At 36.7% G+C, this 22769-nt stretch overlaps 1 protein-coding gene and 1 long non-coding RNA gene across 2 annotated transcripts; both read left to right on the top strand.

Annotated features, from left to right (window-relative positions):
• Nucleotides 1-16050: 16050 nt before the first annotated feature.
• LOC133824381 (phosphatidate cytidylyltransferase 1-like) lies at nucleotides 16051-19272 on the top strand. The gene is made up of 7 exons (XM_062257262.1): nucleotides 16051-16114; nucleotides 16955-17077; nucleotides 17328-17460; nucleotides 17652-17905; nucleotides 18031-18182; nucleotides 18439-18583; nucleotides 19002-19272. The coding sequence occupies exons 3-7, from the start codon at nucleotides 17389-17391 to the stop codon at nucleotides 19270-19272; spliced, it is 894 nt and encodes a 297-aa protein (XP_062113246.1). The 5' UTR covers nucleotides 16051-16114; nucleotides 16955-17077; nucleotides 17328-17388.
• Nucleotides 19273-19554: 282 nt separating this feature from the next.
• Nucleotides 19555-20238, top strand: LOC133821192 (uncharacterized). The gene is made up of 3 exons (XR_009887366.1): nucleotides 19555-19721; nucleotides 19883-19968; nucleotides 20186-20238. It is a non-coding gene; the product is annotated as an uncharacterized LOC133821192 (long non-coding RNA).
• The last annotated feature ends 2531 nt before the right edge of the window (nucleotides 20239-22769 follow it).

The raw sequence follows: 22769 nt of genomic DNA, 5'->3' as shown, positions 1-22769 counted from the left end.
AGCATACTTAACAGACATTCGCAACATAATTATAATCATGTTCATCACCTTAACTAAGCTCTAATCATGCATTCACATAACAGGTGCAGTTTCTTACCTTTGGTCCGTATGCAGGTTACTAGCGACAATCCTCCAAGCACGATCCCCGATTCAAGCCCTTAGCGAAAACCTAGTCACAACCGCGATAAGGAAGTTCCCATCAATAACAGGTAAATTACAACTTCCAGACCAACTCTTAGCCTCCGGGACATCGAATTCCACTTAACAAGGAAGTAGGATCGATCTCGAGCCCAAACGGTTAAGTTTCCAACCTAAAAATACCATTAAGGTCAATTTTCCCCTTAAGAGCCGCGGCTCGCCTCTGATTCCAGAGGCTCAGCCTCCTTGAAAACCAACGCACGCCGTGGCGCGCCCCTGAGCCGCCGTGGCCCGCCCCTACATCTGAGCCCTGCGGGCTCAAAATCCTCTTCGCAGGTCGCGGCTCACCATAAAAGAGCTGCGGCTCATCACCACGAACCCAGAATTTTCTGGGTTTTTCCTGCAACCGAACCCAACCAAACTCATCCAATTTCCTCCCACTCCTCAAATATAATTCCCACAACCTATGTATTCATTCTTACCAATAAAGCCCAACCAATTATCATAATACAACTTATCAAAACCCATCAACTCAACCTTCCTACTATCAACATGCACCAACACCATAATTCCAAATTACTCAGTAAAACTAACCATTCAATTCAGTTCAAATTTCTTACCTCAGTTGGAATGAATCACTGGGACTTAGCTTCTGTTTTTCCTCAAGCCCAACACCTTAATTTCCAAAGCTTTGATCCTCTTTAATTTTCCAAAAACTCCTCAAACTTCCATGGCACCTAGAATAAACAAGGGAGAGAGAAAGGGAGCTGCTGAATTCATTTTTTCTTAAAATTTCCTAAACATTCTGTGTATATCCCAGCTAGCTAAATTCTAAACCTGAGTGAAAAAAGACTGAGTTACCCCTCACTCTTAGCTTATACCTCAAATATCCACAAGGGCAATTTTGTCCTTTGCTTTAAATCCTGCCATCCACAATTTGCATCCTATAATTCTCGCTATTTCCAATATTCTCACATGGTTACCAATAAATTCCCATTACCCACTATTTCTCGGTAATGTACTAAATTACTAGAATACCCCGAACCGGGTATCTAGACCCCGTTGTGACTTTTTCGCTAACTTGCTCATCGGAACCGCCTCTCGTCAAGTAACCCAAATATATCCACATAATAATGTGGTCTCAATCACACAAGCACATATTCGCATTTATACCCCTAACGGGTCAATTTACCAATATACCCTTCTTATAAGAAACGGACTCACATGCACATATTTAATATCTTTAAAATACAAGCATGATTTATATTATAACATAATTCACATAATAATTCAATTATTGCCTCCTGGCCCCCTAATCCAGGCACTAAGCCTTATTAGGAAATTTAGGATGTTACAATGCCCTAAAAGCATGTGAAAAGATATTTTGTTGATTTAATTGAAAGTACTATTTTATTATATTTGAATGTTGTAATTATCGTTTGAATAATTTGTATAAATATCATAAAATTCCATATTCATTTATGAGAATATGATCTTGTATTAGTACGAGAGAATAAAGATCATATATCATGAATAAAATAGTCAGTGACATATTAAAGTACAAAATCTTTATTTAATGGTTGCTAGCACAATTTACTAAGCATACGGGATGCAAGTAATCTAGATTCGGATTATTGATGTGGATAGCCATTTCGGTAAAGGTGTTGTATATAATAGTGATTGTATAAGATAGGATCGATATGAATTTAATATCTTTAAAAACATACCATTTGCCATACAGATTTAATTCATATCATAATATATGATCATTTGTAGAACAATCTAAATCTTGAGTAATCATGAACTATTGGTTGTGTTTATTGGATTATTGATTCATTCATTAAGGTCTCTTGATATAATAAGGCTAGTGGCTTTTGTTTTGGAGATTATATTTCATGAATGCCTGGAAACATGATTTTACAATAATGGAATCCATGCTTTCCTAATGAATTGAATATTGGCTCTCGGGACACTTCAATATAACGTCCCAAAATTCCTAATGAGGCTTAGTGCCTCGATTAGCATGCCAGGAGGGCACGCAGAATAATTATTTGTTAACTAGTTGAATAAATATGTGATTATGTGGATTCTATGAGTTATATTATGACATGAATGTTTATGCATGTTTAAGTGTATTAAATATTCTTATAGGCTCGCTTTTGTTAAAAAGGTGCATTTTTTTTTTAATTTCGACCCGTTAGGGGTTATAATTGTATTTTATGTACTATATGCTTAAGAGAACATTTATTGTGTGGTTATATTTGTGATATTCGGCAAGAGTCGATCCTTTTGAGCAAGCTAGTGGAAAAGTCACAACGGGGAGTTATACCCGGCTCGGGGTGAGTCAAGGGGTATTTTGGTAATTTTATGTATTTTGATAATTAATGGAATATGTGACATTGTTTGGGGAAAATATTTGTATTTGGAAGATTGGGTGATTAAATTGGGAATTAGTGGAATTAATGGGGTTAAGTAGGAATTATAGGTAATGACCATTTTGCCCTTGAGGTTTAATAAGGAAGATAGGCATGAGGAAGGGTAAATGGGTCATTTGACCCTAAAATTAGGAAAAATGGCTATCACAATTGGCAACCAACACTTCCACGTTTGCAGTACTCTTCTCTTGCTTTGCACTACACTTCAAGGCCAAGAAGTACTCAAGCTTGAAGCCAAGCTTGAGACCATTCTTTTGAGGAGTTTTGGGAGGAATTCAGGCTACCAAGAGGACTAGAAGTTATTGGAGACTCTAGAACCAATCAAGGATTTCAAATTCAGTAAGTTAACCCTCCTTTTCCTAAGTTTCATGTCTTTTTTAATGTTCTTGAGTTTTTGAAACTTTGTATATAAATTCTGAATTTTGGGTAAATTTGGAATGTATAACTTGAGGTTTTGAGGATTAGAGATCGTTTATAACCTATTTATTGGTTTAATTGTTGTTGGTATTGTGGTTTTTAGATTTTGGGGGTCTAAGTTGAGATTGAAGCTCAATAATGTTAATCTAGGAATCTTTGTGTTTTAGTGCAGTTTTTAGGTATATTGTTATTGATTATTGTTTGCCTATATTTTTTTGAGGTGGTTTGTGGTCAAAAACTGCCGGACTTAAGGTAAGAAGCTGCGGGGCTAGCGCGCATGGAGTCGCGGGGCTGGAGCACATGCATGCGCAGGCAGGGGTCTGATGCGTGCGGCTAGGGCTCAGGTTCTCCATCACTCTTATGTACAGATTTTTATAATTACATATTTCAAAAAATAAAATTACTAAAATTCTATGCCCTTTATGGCTTACACAAGATTTAGAAAAATAAAATTCCTAACCCAATAGCACCATATAATTAACGATCCATCATTTAACCATACATTCAAAAAACATATCCATCCATTCAATACACATATCAACATACATATAAAAAATGCAAGAAACCCACATAGTATTTAATATATATATATATATATGCATAGACTACTCTGGTACCAATTGTTGGTATTAAATGATCAAATCAAATGTGCTCAGTGGAATATATGGATCCATTTTAATAAATATTAATACCAGCAAGGATCATATATGTTGACCCTCGATTTAGTCAACGACACGGAATCACAAAAAATGATAAGAATTATAGAGCTGAATGCAAGAATGTAGATGACACAAGGATTTTATAGAGGTTCGGCCCCAAGGATTGGTAATAACCTAGGTCCACTTAGTGTTTTATTGATGTAAAAGAATTCCAAAACCTGCGATTAGTGAACAAAGGTTCACCGAGTTTCACAATTCCTAAAAGTTGATACAAGTATTGTGTATAAAAGCACTATCTCTCTCTGAATACAAAATATTCCGTCTAAAATAAATGAATCCTATGAGTCCTATTTATAGGCTTATGGATATACGTATGGGTCTATGGGTCGTCCTTAACTTGCGTTACAAGCTTAACAAAAATAGTAACATAAATAATGATATTTACATTTAGAATAGTTAAATATCTCAGCAATATCTAGCTTATAACCGTTTCTTAGCGTTTGTCTCGGTTCCACGAGCAGCTCTAGTTGTATGCCCCTACACCTCTTATTTTCCTGCTGCTCATCATATTCCTTGCACCTATCGAGCAGCTTTAATTTTCTATTAACACTAGGGTCTTCGATCTACTAGGCTTTCATTAATAATAACCACGTGTCATTCATGTGCCTCTTAAACATGCCATGTCATCATGCAAATATTTAGGTAGCCACGCACTGAGTCTTCCACCGAACAGGTGGGAGGATCCTTGGTGGTAGAATTGTTGAAGAATGCTTCTTGCTCAACAATTGATAAAGTCTAGAGGGTAGCCAAGCATCTCCGTAGCCAAGAGGCCTTTGCTTCCCTCCCTTCGTTGAGACCCGAGCAGATCCTTGCTCGTGGGTTCAACGGAGTGATCGGTGTAAGTTTCTTTTCTTTATTTTATTTTAATCGAACAACCTTTCCTTTTATTAATTTTGACAACTTCATTTTTTCACTATTCACAGGGTCTTCTGATCGTGAATAACGATTGGTGTCGTGTCAAGTAGATCAGATCGAAACATGCTGAGGAGACCAAAGCATGGGAGGCCAACGTCAAAGAATTTGAGGCCTAAGTCAAAGTGGTAGAGGACAAAGCTGCTACTTTGACAGAGGAACTGAAGAAGAGCAAGGAAGATCTGGCTAAGGATGTTGCTGCCAAGGACAAATACAAGGAAGCTTCTGAAACCAACTACAAGGAGGTAGCCAAGCTGCAAGAAGATCTGGTCACTAGCATGAAGGAGGCCACCGTTCTAGAGAATCGGGTCAAGCTGCTCGAAGAGCAGAATTCCCAGGAGTTGGAGAGGTTCCAAGGAGCCACCTTCAATTGCTTTTACATGTTCTGGAAGAACAATCAATGTGCGAACTTTGATTATCTTCCTAAGCAGGTAAAACAAGTTGAACTTGCTAGGTGTGCTACTCACCAGGAGGAGGAGAAGAATGCCCCGGACTCTCCTGAAATTTCCTTGGCAGCAGGCGTCGATGGAGCCAAGGAGGAAGCTGGAACCATCGTCGACCAGCAACCTCAGCAGGACCCCCCCTCCCCGCAGCATCAAAGTAAAACTTTTTATATGTAACTAGAGCACCCGAATAGTTTGTTCGAGGTGTTGAGACAATTTTCTGCCTAAGGAAATTTTATTTGCTTTTAACATTTTTAATTACAACCGATTAGTAAATGCTCATAGTGTAAAGATATTTCATTTTGATATTACAAGTTTTATTATAATATCTGTTTGTATGGCCAAACCTAGCATAACACTTTATTATTTTACAAAATTTGCAAAATTTTTTGAAAAATACTCTAAGTGTTGTAGTATGCTTTCCCTTATGTTGCTCGTGTGTTTACATACGTTTATGATATGCTTTGCCCGGTTATTATCTTATATGCCTCCTAAGTGATCGAGGAGTCTAAGGTTCTCGGTCACTTGCCATTGACCAATACCTGTTCAAACATTATTTCTCGTGTACTTATAAACAATCAATGATAATATAGCAAAACAACACATGTAATGAGCAAATACTTGTAATAAATACAATAATTGGCAAGAATAACTAGCTGTGCACAATTCCTTTTATTTCTCGTAAAAAATGGACAAAAATTTGTGTCTATACGAGTGATCAAAAATTGATCTTACACTTATAAGCAATCAGCCATCTAATTGGCCAGCCCTTGTTCAAAAACTTGTAAAAGTAAAATTAATACAAGCCAAATCTTTAAAAAGAAATTTTCATTGATAATAATTGCACAGGTGTTCTCCATTCCAATAGGGAGGATTGAGATCTCCATTTAAGTGAGCAAGTTTGTATGTTCCTGGTTGAAGAATTTCTTCAATTTGATATGGACCCTCCCAGTTTGGTCCAAGAACTCCCGTAGCCTAATTGCGAGTGTTGAGAAAAACACTAAGTATCAAACACTCCAGTACCCTTCTAAGTATCAAGTCTCCTACGTCAAACTTTCTTTCGCGTACTTTGGAGTTGAAATATCGAGTGACCTTTTGCTAGTAAGCTGCAACTCGTAATTAGGCTTGTTCGCGCTTTTCATTAACCAACTCCAAAGACTCCATTAATAATTGGTTGTTCGTATTTTGGTAGTATGTTATTCTTTTATGTGAGGGTGGATCTAGCTCAACTGGTAACATGGCCTCATACCTATATGCAAAATAAAATGGCATATGGCTTGTTATTGTTCGATGTTTTGTTATATACGACCAGAGTACTTTGGGTAATTTTTCTGGCCATGCTCCCTTTACCTCTTCGAGACTTTTCTTCAGTGTGTCCTTCAAAGTTTTGTTTACAGCTTCTACTTGTCCATCGGCTTGTGGATGGGCAATTGATGAAAAACTTTTTGTTATGCCATGTCATTCGCAGAAATCGGTAAACAGGTCATTGTCAAATTGTGTGCCATTATCTGATACGATATTTTTTGGCAATCCATATCGGCATACAATGTTTTTGACAACGAAGTCCAGCACTTTCTTGGTTGTGATTGTCACAAGCGGCTCATCTTTTGCCCACTTCAGGAAGTAGTCTACAACAACTACTGCGTACTTGACATTCCCTTTTCTTAATGGCAAAGATTTGATCAGATCTATTCCCCAAACTACGAATGTCCATGGGCTTTGCATATGTTTAAGCTCATTTGGGGCAGCTCAAGGTATCTTGGAGAATCATTGGCATTTATCACACTTCTTAACAAATTCCATAGAATCTTCGATCATAGAGGCCAAAAATACCCTTGTCAGAGAATCTTCTGTGACAAACTTTGCCCCCAGCATGATCTCCACAAAACACTTCATGTACTTCTCACATCATTTCCTTAGCTTTTTCCTTGGAAATACACCTTGACAAAAGCATAGAATATCCCCATCGATATAGGATTCCATCGAGCAATATAAAACGAGTTCATTGCTTTTGTAGTGTTCTTGCCTTATTCCTATCTACAAGCAACCACCTCTGCTCGAGATATTGAATGATGGGATTAATCCAAGTGTCAAATACTTGTATTACAAGGGAAGATTCTTCTACTCGAATGGTGGGAGCTGACAAACATTCGATCAGTACTATACTCAAAGTGTCGGCATCTTTGGCGCTTGCGAGTTTGGCTAAGGCATCAGGATTAGAGTTCTGGTTGCGAGGTACTTGCTGTAGTGTATACTTTTCGAATTGTGCTAGCAAGTATTTTTCCTTGTTTAGATACGCAACCATCTTAAGACCCCCATCCTGATATTCTCCGATGATTTGATTAACAACTAGCTGAGAGTCGTTGTATATCTCTAGTGATTTCACATTCATATCTTTGGCTAGTTTCAAACCTGCGAGCAACGCTTCATATTCGGCTTCATTGTTGGAGGCAGTAAAGTTGAATCGTATTGCACAGTGGAACCGATTCCCTTCGAGGGTAATTAGAATCAATCCAACCCCCAAGTTATTCATTAGATGATCCATCCACGAACAGTATCCAGGCGGGAGTTTGTTCTTGAGCTTCAGGCTCTATAGTCGGCTCGCTGGCTAGGAGTCTGGTGAATTCAGCTACAAAGTCTGCTAAGGCTTGTCTCTTTATAGCTGCTCGTGGTGCATAAGAAATTTTGAACTGCCCTAGCTCAACTACCCATTTTAGTAGTCGAATAGCGACTTCTGGTTCTTGCAAGACTTATTGTAGTGGTTGGTCGGTAAAAAATACTATGGGATGAGCCTGAAATTAGGGTCATAATTTTCTTGATGCAAGTATTAAGCAGCAAGCCAATTTCTCTATAGCCAGATAGCATAATTTTTCTCTCACTAGCCTTTTACTTATGTAGTATACTGCCTTTTGAATGTTGTCTTCCTCCCTAATTAAAACAACGCTGGCAGCATACTCTGTTATTGCTAGGTAGATGTCCAAAGTTTCTCATTCGACTAGCTTGGACAAAATGGGTGGTCGTGACATATGGTCCTTGATTGCCTAAAAAGCCTGTTCGCACTCTTCTATCCATTCAAACTTTTTGTTTCCTCTAAGTAGATTAAAAAACGGGACGCATTTGTCCATGGACTTAGATATAAATCTACTCAGAGCCGCAATCTTTCCTATTAAGCTTTGTACATCTTTAATTTTGGTTAGTGACTGCATCTCGGTCAGCGCTCGAATTTTTTTGGGATCAGCTTCGATTCCTCGCGAGTTTACTATGAATCCCAAAAAATTTCCTAATCTGAATCCAAAGGAACACTTAAGAGGATTAAGCTTCATCTGATATTTATTCAAGATGTTGAAGCATTCCTGTAAGTCCTTGATGTGCTCACCAGCCCTTTTCGACTTAACCAGCATATCATCAACGTAAACCTCCATGTTATTGCTGATTTGGTCTTTGAACATGTGGTTTACCAGTCGTTGGTAAGTCGCACCAACGTTTTTCAAACCGAAGGGCATTACTTTGTAATAGTAAAGCCATGTATCTGTTCAAAAGCTGGTGTGTTCCTCATTAGGTGGATGCATACTAATCTGATTGTAGTTGGAGTATGCATCCATGAATGATAAAATATCATGCCCTGATGTGGCATCGACCAGGTGGTCGATCCTTGGAAGTGGGAAACAATACTTCGGGCAAGATTTATTAAGGTCTGTGAAATCCACGCACGTCCTCCATTTACCATTCGGTTTAAGGACTAATACTGGATTAGAGACCCAAGATGGATAAAATGCTTCCCTGATGAATCCATTTTCCTTTAGCATCTTGACATCTTCTTTTAATGCTTTAGGCCTTTTTTGTCGAGCAGGCTTCTTTTTTGTTGTACTGGTGGGTGGTTTTTGTCTATGTTCAAGACATGGCTGATAACTACTGGGTCGATTCCAACTGTAATATTCAACATTTTCATAATACATTTCTTTATTATAAATAAGAGTTTCAATACATAAAATGTACAAGTTTACAAATTTAAGAAATAGTAATGGAAAAATAGTGTTTAAAATATGATTTTATGTTATTAATGAGATTAAAGAGAGATAAACTTGAGTAGTCAAGTATTGGACCCAAATGTCATATAATTTTAATTGGGGATTTTTATAAAATTAGAAAAGTTTTGCTAAAGGGCTTATTTGAAAATAATTTTAATATTTCGGGTCCAAGTGTAATTTCAAAAAAAAAAGAAGAGAGGCTTTAGCCTTTTAACCGAGCCCCTCTCTCTCTCTCTCCTTAGAATTTTTTTTTCTCTTTCTCTCTCCTTCTCTTCCTCTTTCTTTCTCTCTCTTTCTCCTTTTTGCGTGCTACTGTTCCCGACGACGCAGGACTACTTTCCGGCCACTGCATATAGCCACGCGCCGGACTGTTGGATTCAGAGGCCTTTGAACTATCGACCACGCGAGAATCTAGAGCTCACTCGCCGATTAAACACCTCAACCGGTCAATTTAAGTTCGGTCACCTCGCGACTTCAAAGTTGCGATTCGGCCACCTCGGGCATCCGTTTGCCGATCCGTCACCACCATCGCGTTCCTCGTGTTGTGGGCTTCAAAACCCAATAAGTTGTTCCCACATATACCATAGTTGGGTGGTGGGCCCACCATGAGCCACCGCGATCCACCGTAGATCGACGGTCAAAAACTTAGTTCGAGGTTCCGAAGTACGTTTTGAGTTTCATAAAATCATCGTTTGACTTGTTGTGGAACTCGATCATTGTGGTATAAATTCTTTGACCTATATTGTTATTGATTAGAGTAATTGTTACTATGTGTATTTATAGTATATAATTATATATTCTTGATATATTGAATATTTTTCTGTAATTATACTGGCTGTCTGGGATTATATGTATTTCTGATACATATTTTAATTTTGGGATTGTCCATTTTATAGCTGTTGTGTTGTCCAATTTTCTAGAAAATATTAGATATTAATAAATTATAAAAATACATATTTAGTTGATTTTCTATTAATATAGAAATTATTATGATTAATTAATTTTAATTATTATTGTTATTATTTTGTTAAGTAAATCAAGAATATAGTTTCATATATATATATAAAGTGTGATTTATAGTAAACTTATTATTTAATAATTATTATTGTATATTAATATTTGAATATTAAAATAATATCACATATTAGTTTCTTACAGTTATTGATATTTGTAAGACCAGTGAATTTTGGAGAAAGTATATTTATTATATTACTGGAATTGATATTATGACTAATTAATAATAATATAAATATTTCTATTTATATTATTATCATCATATCGATTATTACAATTTTATGTTAAAAAATATGATTTCTTTTATAAGATGACTATTTGAATATATACATTCATATACGTATTGTTATTGAAGTATTTTGTTATTAATATTGAAATAAGTTTATTCATAGACGATAATTATTGTTGTTGTTGTTGTTCCTATTATTATTATTATTATTATTATAAGAGTACATTATTTTATGAGCAAGGTTTAAAGCATGGTTTTATATGAAGAGTTATTTGCATTACGTTAATAATAATTATTATTGTCATTTATATAGTTTCTGGTATTGTTAATATACACTATCAATAGTGTATATTTACGATTTTGATAGAACTTAATAAATGATGTGCCTTGAATAAGTTTTGTATGGATTTGATTAATTGACTCTTGGTGAGCAGTTTTAAAATAAGCTAAGGACCTAAGGTAAGTAAATCTCACCTTTTGTGCTTAAGTGTAAGATGCATGACTACATTAATTGTAATTGTGTATATCTGATGAGTTAAGTATGGGATGATGATGATGCATATGATAAGTATGTGAAGAATGGTTTTATGAATATCATAATGGTGTTGTGTGATATGTAATTGATGAATTTCGTGATATGTGAAAGATGTCTTACTTGGTTAAGATTGATATGAATTATGTGCAAGTATGTGTTCTTATGTTGATGAATATGTGGATTACTTTTATGTTCATGATTTTGTTATATGTTATGATATATGAAGCATTTAAGTTTTTAGGCTGGAAACCTTAGACCTGAGCCATGGATCTACGTTAAGGTATAACAACGCCACCAACCCAAAGCTTCATGTATTATGACTAAAGATGTTTTGAGTTATATGAGATGTGATACAATGCCTTGATTGAATACCATCAAACATGAATTATGAACATGAACATGAACATTGGCATTTCAGCATCTACATGTATGCATGGCATGTACAGTTATGTGATACATTATTATGTGATATAAGACCATGCATAAGAATATGAGAAAAGTTATGAAATGCCTTGAAAAGTCTTATGTAAAGTTAAACATTTTAATGACACAAGGCTTAAGCAAAGTGATAATAAGATGTTAAAAAGGGTGCCATTGTTTCGATGAAGTAATTAAGTAAGTTTAGTAAAGAAGACGGAGGTCTATAAGACTTATAGTGGCTGCCCACTAGTGTGGGCTAGGTCAGAGTTTACCATTCAGATATGCTTGCCATGTTCCCGTCTTTCTCCTCCATATGTGTAATAAGTATGGCAGCTATGGCAATGATGAAATGAATGTTATGATGAGCCTAGCTGCGATGATGGCTAGCTGGAGGAGAACCCATGGGATTCTATATGATATGTGTAACAAGCCCTGCAGGCATTGTCCGAATCAAATAGTGAGCACAAGTGAAATCGGGCCCATAAAAATGTGAAGTAAAAGAAAGAGAATAAAAGTAAAGTTTGAAAGTGCATGAGCAATAAATGTAATGCATAAGTATATATAAGTTAGCATATTAGTATATGTGTACTTCAAACTCACGACATTCATGTGTATGTGTATGCATGAGATTTACTTACTGAGCGTTAGCTCATTATGTTATATTCCAACATTTTTCCAGGTGTGGCTTTAGCTGTTGAGCAACTTGTGGAGCATGGACTCAGTAGCAATGCAATAGTGGTTTAGAGTTTTCATATGGCTACATTAAATTTAAAGTATTCATACGTGCAATAATTTCTATTAATAAGTTTATATAAAAGTTTTAAATTTTTCTGTATTTCTTCGTATCATTTTATTTAATTCTTTTGGTCAAGTGCCTAACATACTCGTAAACCCTAGAATTACGAGTATGTGGCAGACGTACCCTACCTTAGGGTCGTCACATCAACCATGTCTTTATGCGACCAGGCAACGACCTCCTGGTTCTTCCTCAAAAACTCCACCAACTTTTCTTTGATTGCTGACTCTAAGCTTTTACCATCTTTCACAACTCTGGTCAGATCTTTTTCTTCTATTTGGACCTCCTCGAGGTCCTCCACGGGTCCCATACTTTCCTCAAAATCCCAAAAGCGATGATCTAAGTTCCTATCCTCACTTTGGGCAACACCCTATTTGGTGGCTTGTTCACCTAATTGGGCTTGTGACTCGTTTACCAATTGCAACCTATTTTCTTCTCTGCTCCCCGATCCACACTTTCTTTCTTTTGTGATTGAGGAGTTGTAACATTCTCTGGATTTTCGCTGGTTTCCCAACACGCACCCAACTCCTGCATCGGTTGGAAACTTCATGGACAGATGCCAGATTGAAGTCACTACTCGTAGATCTACCTAGATGGGTCTTCTAATCATGGCGTTATAAGCGGATGGACAATCGACTACTATAAAAGTAGTGAGTAATGTCATGTCGCAGGTGTCGTTCCTGGCGTGACCAAGAGTCTGATCAACCCTGTTGGTGCTAATTCCTCACTAGAGAAACCGTAGATGGTTTGATTGAATGATTCTAAATCTTGCATTGAAAGTTTCATTCTTTCCAGTGAAGACTTGTATAGAATGTTTACTGGGCTTCCAGTATCTACCAACACTCATTTCACCATCATGTTGGCGATTTGAATGCCCGCAACCAAGGGATCTGACTGGGGAAATCAGATATGTTGTGCGTCTAAGCATATCTCTCCCTCGCCTAACGACTATCACCAGATATATGCAGCCCCCTGCAAATAGTTAGCAAAGTACTGGCGACCGGGGCTGGCTGCAGAGAAGGTGAGCGTTGGCATATAGGTGCCTGCTCGTTGCCTCCGTTAGCCGCTTGCTGAGAGTTTCCCCCTGCTCATACACATCTTATCAGATGTCCTTGTCATATAAGGAACTCGTTTTCATCTTTCAGCTGCTTACATTCGTTGGTATCACGGCCATAGTCGTTGTGGAAACGACAGAACTTGGTTGTGTCACGCTTGGATATGTCTTTTTTGATCAGGGTCGGTCGCCTGAAAGGGACTGTGGTGTGGTTGGCCTGATACACTTCTACTCTACTTTCGACCAGGACCATGTAGTTAGTGAACCTCAGCTCGTATCTGTTATGCTTAGGGCACTTGTTATGAGACGTTGTCTGCTCAGTATTTGCCCTTTTTCCTCTGTTCTTATTATTACCTTTGTCGTTATTCCCGTTGGGTTTGCCAGACCCACTAGCAACTTTGGTCAACTCTTCCTTCTTGCCTTGGTCAAACTTTGTAGACTTTCCTTCATTGGCGATAGCCTCCTCCAGCTTGATATATTTGTCTGCTTGATCCAAAAATTCTTGAGTACTTTTTACTCTATTTTTCTGTAGGCTGCTCCAAAGGGGAGATTAGCGTTGTACTCCAGCCGTGATGGCCATCATCTTTCCTTCATACCTAATAGTCTTGGCCCAAGCAGCTGATTGTATAAACCTCTGGATGTACTCCTTGAGAGGCTCTCCTTCCTTTTGTCTGATATCGACCAGCCAATTGGCCTCTGTCGGATGTATCCGACCAACATAAAACTGTTCGTAGAACTCTTTTATGAACATCTCCCATGAAATTATGTTGGCCAGTGGAAATTTGAAGTACCACTCCTGGGCAGCATCAGATAAAGTAGCAAGAAAGATCCTGCATCGAGCATCTTCGGACATTTTCTGGATGTCCATTTGTATCTCTTCTAGTAAAGTCTGGTAGTACTGGCATTTTGAATTTTCTTGGGATTTCTGCCACAACAATTTTGTTGATGAATGGGGTGCCCTTTTGAGCCTGAACAACGTCTGGTATAGCAAGGACAGGAGCGGCCACTGTAGGTGGGATGTGCTCATCATGCCTTTCCCTTCGACCATTAAGTGTGTCCCTTAGGGCCTCATCCCTTTCACTATGCTCTCTAGCACATAGTCGGTCAAAGACGTTGGGTTGTATGGGCTGGACCCCCCCCCCCCCCCCCCCCCCCCAACATTCTAGCTTTTTGGTCGGTTGTCCATTGGAGGTGGGTTTTGCTGCCCATTCCTTTCATCCTATTGTTGACCACTGTTTCTCCTATTATAACTAGAGTCCCCCTCGTAATTATGTTCGTCTATGTATTGCGACTTGTGAGTACGCAACCTGTTGTATGCACTGTCCCCCTTACTTCTCCCTAGTCTATCTTAGTAAATAGGAGGAGGCCTGCGTTGGTCGTTGGGTCCTCGGACATTGCTCTATCGTGGGGGTCCCAGATCGCAAAGCCTAAGTCTTTCTGCCTCCTGCTTCCTGAGGGATGCTGTTCCCTGCCAGAAAGGTTTTGTTCGTCTGTCACCTAACGCCTAGGGCTTCTGGGACGCTGCTCGTCCCTATTATGCCTGTGTTGTTGCATATTACCTCGACCAGCACGAGAGGGATGTTGCGGCTCATTTTTTCGAGCAGGATTCTGAGGCTGCCTTTCCTACTGAACAGTTGGATGTTGTTCTAGCCGCTGTGGAATCCTTGGGTCTTGTGGATTTGGAGGACATTGGTGGTGATCTGATCGCAAGTTTTGAGGAGGATGAGGATTCAATGGCAGGTCTGTTGGGAGGTTGGTGCAGGTGGATGTCCTCAAGCCAACTGAATAGCTGCCTCTAAAGTCGCTATCGTGTCTCTTTGTCGACAATCTATGTCCGCCTGCCTTCCATTCAATTCTCAACATTGCCGGCCAATCTCCATCTATTTCATTACCATAGTTTCAGCTACGTTCTCTTGGTTAGCCTTTAGTGTGGCTAACTCATCTTGTAACACTTCCAATGTTTTCCTCAGCACTCCAACGTCCATCTCCTCCTCTTCCAATCCCATTTGTGGCTTATCCTCTGCTATGCCATGTGGAGGAGGTAGATTCGGTACATTCTCTGATGCCTGTCCAGCTTTACCGATCCTCCTTACCGGTCCTCCTTATGCTCTTAGCCATTGTTTCAAGGATATCCTTGAGTTCAACTCTCAATGAAAGCACCAAAATGTTGACCCTCGATTTAGTCAATAACACGGAGTCACAAAAAATGATAAGAATTATAGAGTTGAATGCAAGAATGTAGTTAACACAAGGATTTTATAGTGGTTCGGCCCCAAGGATTGGTAATAACCTACGTCCACACTACAACAATATTGAGTATATATTACATTAAAGAATAGCATATTTTTAAAAATGCTATTATTAATGGGGGATTAAAATTAACACGGAACTGATGAATAGTGGGGATTAAAATTTTTGGCGCCATATGACTAAAATCCCAGGCGGCAAAATGAATTTATGCCAAAATTCCCTTTCTCTCAGATTTTCTCAAGCCTTTCTCTAAGTTACCCTTTCTCTCAGCCTCAATCTCTCACTCACGAAGCCCTCTCCGCCCTCACGAAGACTCACCGCCCTCAACTCATCTCTGCCTCCGCCCTCACGAAGTCTCTCCGCCCTCACCGAAGTCTCTGCCTCACGAAGACTCGCTCCAGAGTCGCGTCTCTCTGCCTCTCTGTCTGGACAGTTGTTGTGTTCACCGATCGCCTCAGCGACGAGGAGTCTCTTTCACTCTCTTCCGATCGTGGCTGGTATTGCTCTGCTATTAGTCAATCGTTGTTAGATTTTCTTATAAAGTTCATTTAAAAAAAAAAAACTGGAGCTTTCCATTTCTAAAGTGAGAGTAAAACTCATTATTTCAGGTGATCCATGTTTACCCTGTTTTTGTGGTGGATGTTTCACTTTCCATTTCTGAGTTTCACTTCCGCTGGGCGGCGCTCCTCTCCGCTTCCTCACTTTGATCTTTCAACTCTCCTCTGTTCGTCTTCTCTCTCTCCTCTGCTTTATGTTGTTCTAGTTTCTTCCACTTGTTTTCTATCTGATTCGAAATTGATTCTGAGCTAAGAATCTAAGATATGTTTGCACCTCTTATATGCACTTTTCTATTATTGTGATGATGATTGAATTAGTCTTCTGCATTTAAATGTGAATTTGTATGCGTAAAATGGAAGCTTTAGTTGAGTAAGGAATGAATATGAAAAAAAATCTAGAGAGAATAAAAAAAATATCATGGGTCTTTGTAACAGCTCATATAAATATAGTTACGAGTTCAATAAGTTTGTTCTTATTTTTACCAAATGTTTCGGTTTAGACTGTTGAGTATTCTATTGACTATTAATTTTTTTTCACTTCAAAGGTAATAAATATATCGAAACGTTTGTTTCTATAGATTCTATTCTACAAAATAAGTAGTTCCATTGTCTAGGGTGAGTGAAGGTGCTTGAGTTATTTAACATGGATGAACTAGGCTAAATATAGACTGGTGTATATTGTTTTTGACATTGAATATATGGGTTGTTGTTTTTCTTAATTTCTAGCAATGGTTACTACTTCTAGTACTATAATTTACGTTCACATGGTAACTTTTCAGAATGGTTTTGAACATTTTGTGGGATACTGATCTTCTAGCTAAAATTTAACGACTTTTTTGTTTTCTGTTAGTTCGATGCCTCCATTTCCAGTTTTGGTTTGTTGGTCCTATTTGAAAATTATGGGTCATTGCTTCCAAGTTCATCGTAGATGGTATCTCTTATAATTATTAGCTCTACTTTCCATGTCTTTAATGCTTAAATTCTTGATCCTCTTGTCCAATTTTTAGTTCAAGGAGCTGTTGGGGGGTCGTACCACAGTTGTATATTTATTGGTGGACATTTTGATCTTTGGTTGTGGTGGTCTGGGGCTCTTAGTTGTTTGGTTCTTAGCTTCATTCCTCTTCTTGTAGGTGAGAACAATAAAACCTCTATTGCAGTTTGTATAATATGCAATTTTTCATCGTTTATTTTATTTTGGGATCTAAAATTTATTCGGGGAGCTTTCTGATGGGAAACCTGGATTATTTTTAAAGCTAAGAATAGAAATCATGCACATCCTAGTTTCAGAATCTTGGAGAATTATGTGTACATATTAGCTGAAAATCTAAGAGTTATAGGTGGTTGCTTATAATTGCCTACTATATGGTCTGAATCTTTCAGGTAGGGCTTTTGTGCATTATATGTATGCTTTTTTGTAAAAGTGAAATCCAAACTAAAGAGCATGCAGAAGGATAACACTAGCACCCCATTAACACCAACTGGTCGGGTTCGACATCGAAGACGTTCAAATGAGGTTAGTCACATCATAAAATCAGGTTTTGGTCATTGTCATTCACATTTAAAATTAATGATGTTGTATTTATTGGGTTTTGGATTTGTTATAAGAGATGGGATGATGGTTACAATTGAAATTTGAAAATTTTCTAATAATAGCTGATATTCAACCTTGGATTTTTTTTTTGAGATATCCTGTTGGCCTCTCAGGTTGTTCCAGATGTTAGTATAGCCAATGGAGGCAATTTACTTGTTGATGACAGTAACAAGTACAGGTCTATGTGGATACGGGCATGCTCTTCTGTTTGGATGATTGGGGGATTTGCATTCATTATATATATGGGTCATCTCTGTATTACTGCTATGATAGTTGTTATCCAAATCTTTATGGCGAAAGAGTTGTTCAACCTACTAAGGCGAGACCATGAAGAGAGGCATCTCCCAGGATTTAGGCTGTTAAATTGGTCAGATTACTAATTTCTTGTCGTGGTAATAGTTGAAGTGTGATTTTACAATTGAAACAGTCAACTTATATAATGATAACTAATGACGTATTTTGTTTTCTTTCATTGTTGACTTGTATGCTCAGGCTCTTCTTCTTCACTGCCATGTTATTTGTATATGGTCGCATTCTCAGTCAACGGATTTTTAATACTATAACTTTGGACAACTTTCTCCATCAGTTTGTTAGCAGCCTTATCAAGTATCATATGGTTATCTGCTACACCTTATATATCGCAGGTTTGTTGTATGGTGACAATTTGGATTTTGCTATCAGACATTTCATCTTAAAGCCATGTTTTAGTTTAAATATCACTTAGCATTTCATTTACTTGCTTCTTTTTAGTTAGCTTTATATATAATTTTGAATCAAGAATCCTGTCTTATTGCTCATTGCTTTTTGGTTAATTTTTCCGTTGGCTTTAGTTCTTTTTTTTGGTTATGTTTAACTGGCTTATATTTATATATTTCTTCTTTATTTTGTGCTTTGGCTTAGGTTTTGTGTGGTTCATCATTACATTGAAGAAGAAGAGGATGTACAAATATCAATTTGGTCAGTATGCATGGACACACATGATCATGATTATTGTGTTTACCCAGTCCTCTTTCGCAGTAGCCAACATTTTCGAAGGAATTATCTGGTAAAACAACTTTTTATGGAAATCTCAGGTTGCTTAGTTTCTTACTAAATATTTCTTTAATTCCACGTCTTCGACCTTTTGCAGCTTTCTTATTATTATTATTATTGGATCAAGAAATTACATGATGGTTGTACTTATTACATTTTTTTATATCCTCTATAAATGAGAACTGTGAAGGGTCTTGTATAATATCTTTAGAAGGCTATAAAAGTAATAAATTCTTTCCTCATACCTGCCTGATATTGTATTTTGTGTTCACTAATTACGTGCTTAATATTTTATGGAAATGCTGAGCTTATTTATGTAAGATTGTTATTCCCCAAATTTGATCTTTATGTGTCTTCAATGTAGACTCTTTTTTATTTTATTTTCCAAATCTTGTTTCTCTTTCTTGATGCACCGTCAAATATGCATGCAGGTTTCTTCTTCCAGCAACACTTATAGTTATCAACGACATTGCTGCATATTTCTTTGGGTTCTTTTTTGGAAGAACCCCATTGATCAAATTATCTCCAAAAAAAACTTGGGAGGGATTCATTGATGCTTCTGTTACAACTGTCATATCTACATTTTTGGTAAGCTTATTTTTCCTATGCGATGCACATTTAGCATTCTTGTGCATATTCCTGAGATTTAGGAACTGTAGCATTACAAAGTTAAATTTAGTTTCCTACTCAGTTATAAAGTGATGGTTGTGGTCCAGCCTCGGTCACCATCTTATTTGTTAAGGATTGTCTATGCGTAGATCCACACTATAGTTTGGTTGTAGATATGTGGAAATTGGTTTCTGTTTGGCTCATGAATCAATACCAGAGATAGGATTTATTATTTTTGCCTTCTGACTTGTTTCAGATACTTAATCAGTAGTAAGCCAGTCATATTACTGTGTTTGGAAGCACTGAATTATACAGAAAACTTTTCTTTCTGCATGGTAGACTGAATGTAATTTATTTTTGAAAGATAGATCTTAATATATTGAGTGCATATCTATGCATGGTAGACTGAATGTAATTTATTATTGGTTGCAGGGGGGAAGAAATTTTACACTACTGTTGATACTTTGACTCAACGAGAGCCTTATTCAATGCTTGCTACAATGTTCAGTGGTTGGCATACTGTGTGTCAGGATCCTGAAATGGTATTTAGTTTACATATTATTCCTTCAGATTTCATTTTATATTCCTTCAGCTTCGTGTGTTTACTTATGTAAGATGATATAATATATCTGATTTTCCATGTTTCATCTTCTTGCTACTCATCATAAGTGACTGCTGGCCAACCATAAATTATTGATTGCAGGGACTTATGGAGGAAATCAATGCTGTCTTAAGTAGAAAGTTAGATTTCGAGGTGTTAAACTTTCTGGCCTTGATCTTTCAAAACTGGTAATTTTTCACAACCTTGTGCTTGCAACAACAGTTTTGGTTTTATAAGAAAAATAATGAAAGTCTTGCAGTAGAATTTCACATTTTGGTTAGCCAAGATATGGTTTCTAGAGCAATATTTCTTCATTGAAAGAAGGAAAGCTTCATTTAATAAAGACAACACTCTTGCTTACTTTGTTTTTGAAGTTTCACTTAATATGTTTCTGTGGAATTGTAGGATTTGTCTTATGTGGACTTCATCCATGCTTGTCTTAGAGATGTATTCTTCTCATGTGCAAACCTACAGTGTTCCAAGTTCCGGGTAGGTATTGCTTTAAAGTAATGCATCTATTTACGATATAATAGATTTTGAAACATTAATAATATTACATTATTGCTGTGTACTAATTCAGTACACAAGATATTGCTGGAAATGAATTAGAAGTTTTTTTAGGATGTTGAAGCTACCAGGGAAACTCTTTGGGTTAAGTTTGAATTTTGGGTAGCAAAATTGGTGTATAATGTTAAAAGTTTAAGGTAGTATTGTTCTCTGGTTTTGCCAGGGATTGGAATTGTGTTTTGTAATTTGTTAATTTACAATCCCCAAGTGTTTTGCATATTGTGCTTATTCATACCACATTTTCCTTGTATTAGCTTTACAATAAATACAAGTTTGTTTCTTTTGAAAAATAAATAAATAATAAAGGATTAAAGCTTGTTTATGTCTGTCTTGCATATTGTGATTAAACAAAGTTTCGTTTCTTATCAAAAACCAAAAATGTCATATATACAATTTGGCTCCACTCATGTATTTTCCTGTTGCATCATCTTGTATTTCTTGGTAATTGCATGTCTTTTTAATGTAAACTCTACTTTCATACAGATCCACCCTTTTTTCTTACTGTGATAAGAATAATCTTGAAAATCCCTTACCTTGTTACCATTTTATTTGGTTTTATTTGTTATGGTGTCATGGGGATATGAATACTCTATACTACTTACTGTAAGGGAGATTGGATATATTAAATTTGACAAGCTCTTCAGTGTTTTCTCTCATTTTTGCGGTTTCTCTCCTTTGGCCATGGATTTAGCTTGATTTTATCTTTTATTTCCAATTTCACTGCATCAGTTTTCAACTATCAAATAGGATGGTGATGAAAGTGAAAACACCACAACATCAGATTTCAGCTATCCTTTGGCTTAATACTATTATAGATCTCTGCATTGTTTATTATATTCTTTATATTGATCTTGGGTCAGAGTAACTGTAAACATCTTGTGTCACTTCTAAAAAAGTGTTCACAATTTATTTAAAAGATGATAATTTTCTTTGATATAAAAGATGTGGAGGATTTGTCCTACTTCATTTGCCTTCTTTTTATGATTGTTAATTTCCTATCCTAAGTAGTACTATCAATTTTTTTAGTACTCCTTGCCAACATTTTTGTTTGAATAGTTTTCTTTTTTAGTTATTTTAATTTTAATTGCATAGTTTATCTAAGTTTGTAGAGTTTTCTTTTGCAGATGCATGTTTAATTGGTAGTAGTTTCTGGCATGGATATGATTGCTGATAATAAAGTCTTGTAAGTTGCATGTTACTTCCTCATCACGTCTGGACGTATACAAATGAGAATCTTTGCTATCATATTTGATAAATCTTTGTTTCTGTTTATTTAGGTCAGTGTTCTACAAGTGTCCAGCCTTCCATGTACACATTCCTAGACCACCAAGTGGAGTTCATTATCCAAATAAGGTACAATGGTTTGTATTTTTTATAGCAGTTAATATTCTAAATCTTGGAAGTTTAATGCAACATAATTCTATGCGGGACTTGAAAAGAGTTCTGAAATTTTACTAGATAAGGATATACAACTTTCTTCTATAGCATGTGCTTCCAAACAATTCTCATTGGAACTAATGAAAATAAATTTTGGTAAGGAAACCTTTGAAAATATTTTAATCTGGACTAGTTAATTTGGTGGTAGTAACTTAAGAGGGGTAGCTCAAATGGTGAGGCATGTAATTTACTCCAACAAGATCTGTTGTTCAAATTTTTCCTGGGCACCTACATAGCAATTGCTATGGTTTCTTGTTCAAATTTTTTAGGTGGAGAGCCTAGTTAAAAAAAAAAAATTGGTGGTAGTAACTTTCATTACCAATGATTTATTTTTGTGTTTATGAATCAGTTTATTAACCTTGTTTGTTAGTTTTAGTCTGGACTCTAGAGTAATTGTTTGTGTGGCATTAATGATGCCTGGCATCTCAGCTTTATCAATTAAATTGTGTGATTGGATTGGAAAACAAACATTTGGTTTTGAGCACCAATGGCATCTTTTAACTTTTAAATGACCCGATTTTTACACCTACCTTTTAATTTGAGACAAAGTGTTGATGGAAACTTTTCAATGAGAAAACTTACTTTATTTGATGCTCCCAGTTTCTCTTGCTTTGATTATAAACGCATGTATATAATACACACACACACAAACACAAATATATAATTTGGGTCAAGCTGATTTTTGGTATTATGTTTATGCAGTCTATCATCAAGAAGCATGTTAAACCCACACCATTTTTTTGGCATGAGAAGTCTTCTGTTGTTGGACGGTTGCATTCTTTAAGGTGAGAAGGCCCTAATATTATCTTTTTATAGAGCAGATTTTGCTTGTAGTATAATTGCATGGCCAGCTGATAAAGTTATAATTAGGTAATTAACTTTTTTTATGTACTCTTTTAGTTTACTATAACTTTAAGTTGAAGCATTACTTATTTAAATTTTGTTGTAGCTAAACAAATGGACTCACAACAAAGACAAGTGCACA

The sequence above is a fragment of the Humulus lupulus genome, chromosome 3 (genome assembly GCF_963169125.1).
Source record: "Humulus lupulus chromosome 3, drHumLupu1.1, whole genome shotgun sequence".
Lineage (NCBI taxonomy): Eukaryota > Viridiplantae > Streptophyta > Magnoliopsida > Rosales > Cannabaceae > Humulus > Humulus lupulus.
This window is presented reverse-complemented; position numbering and strand designations above follow the sequence as displayed.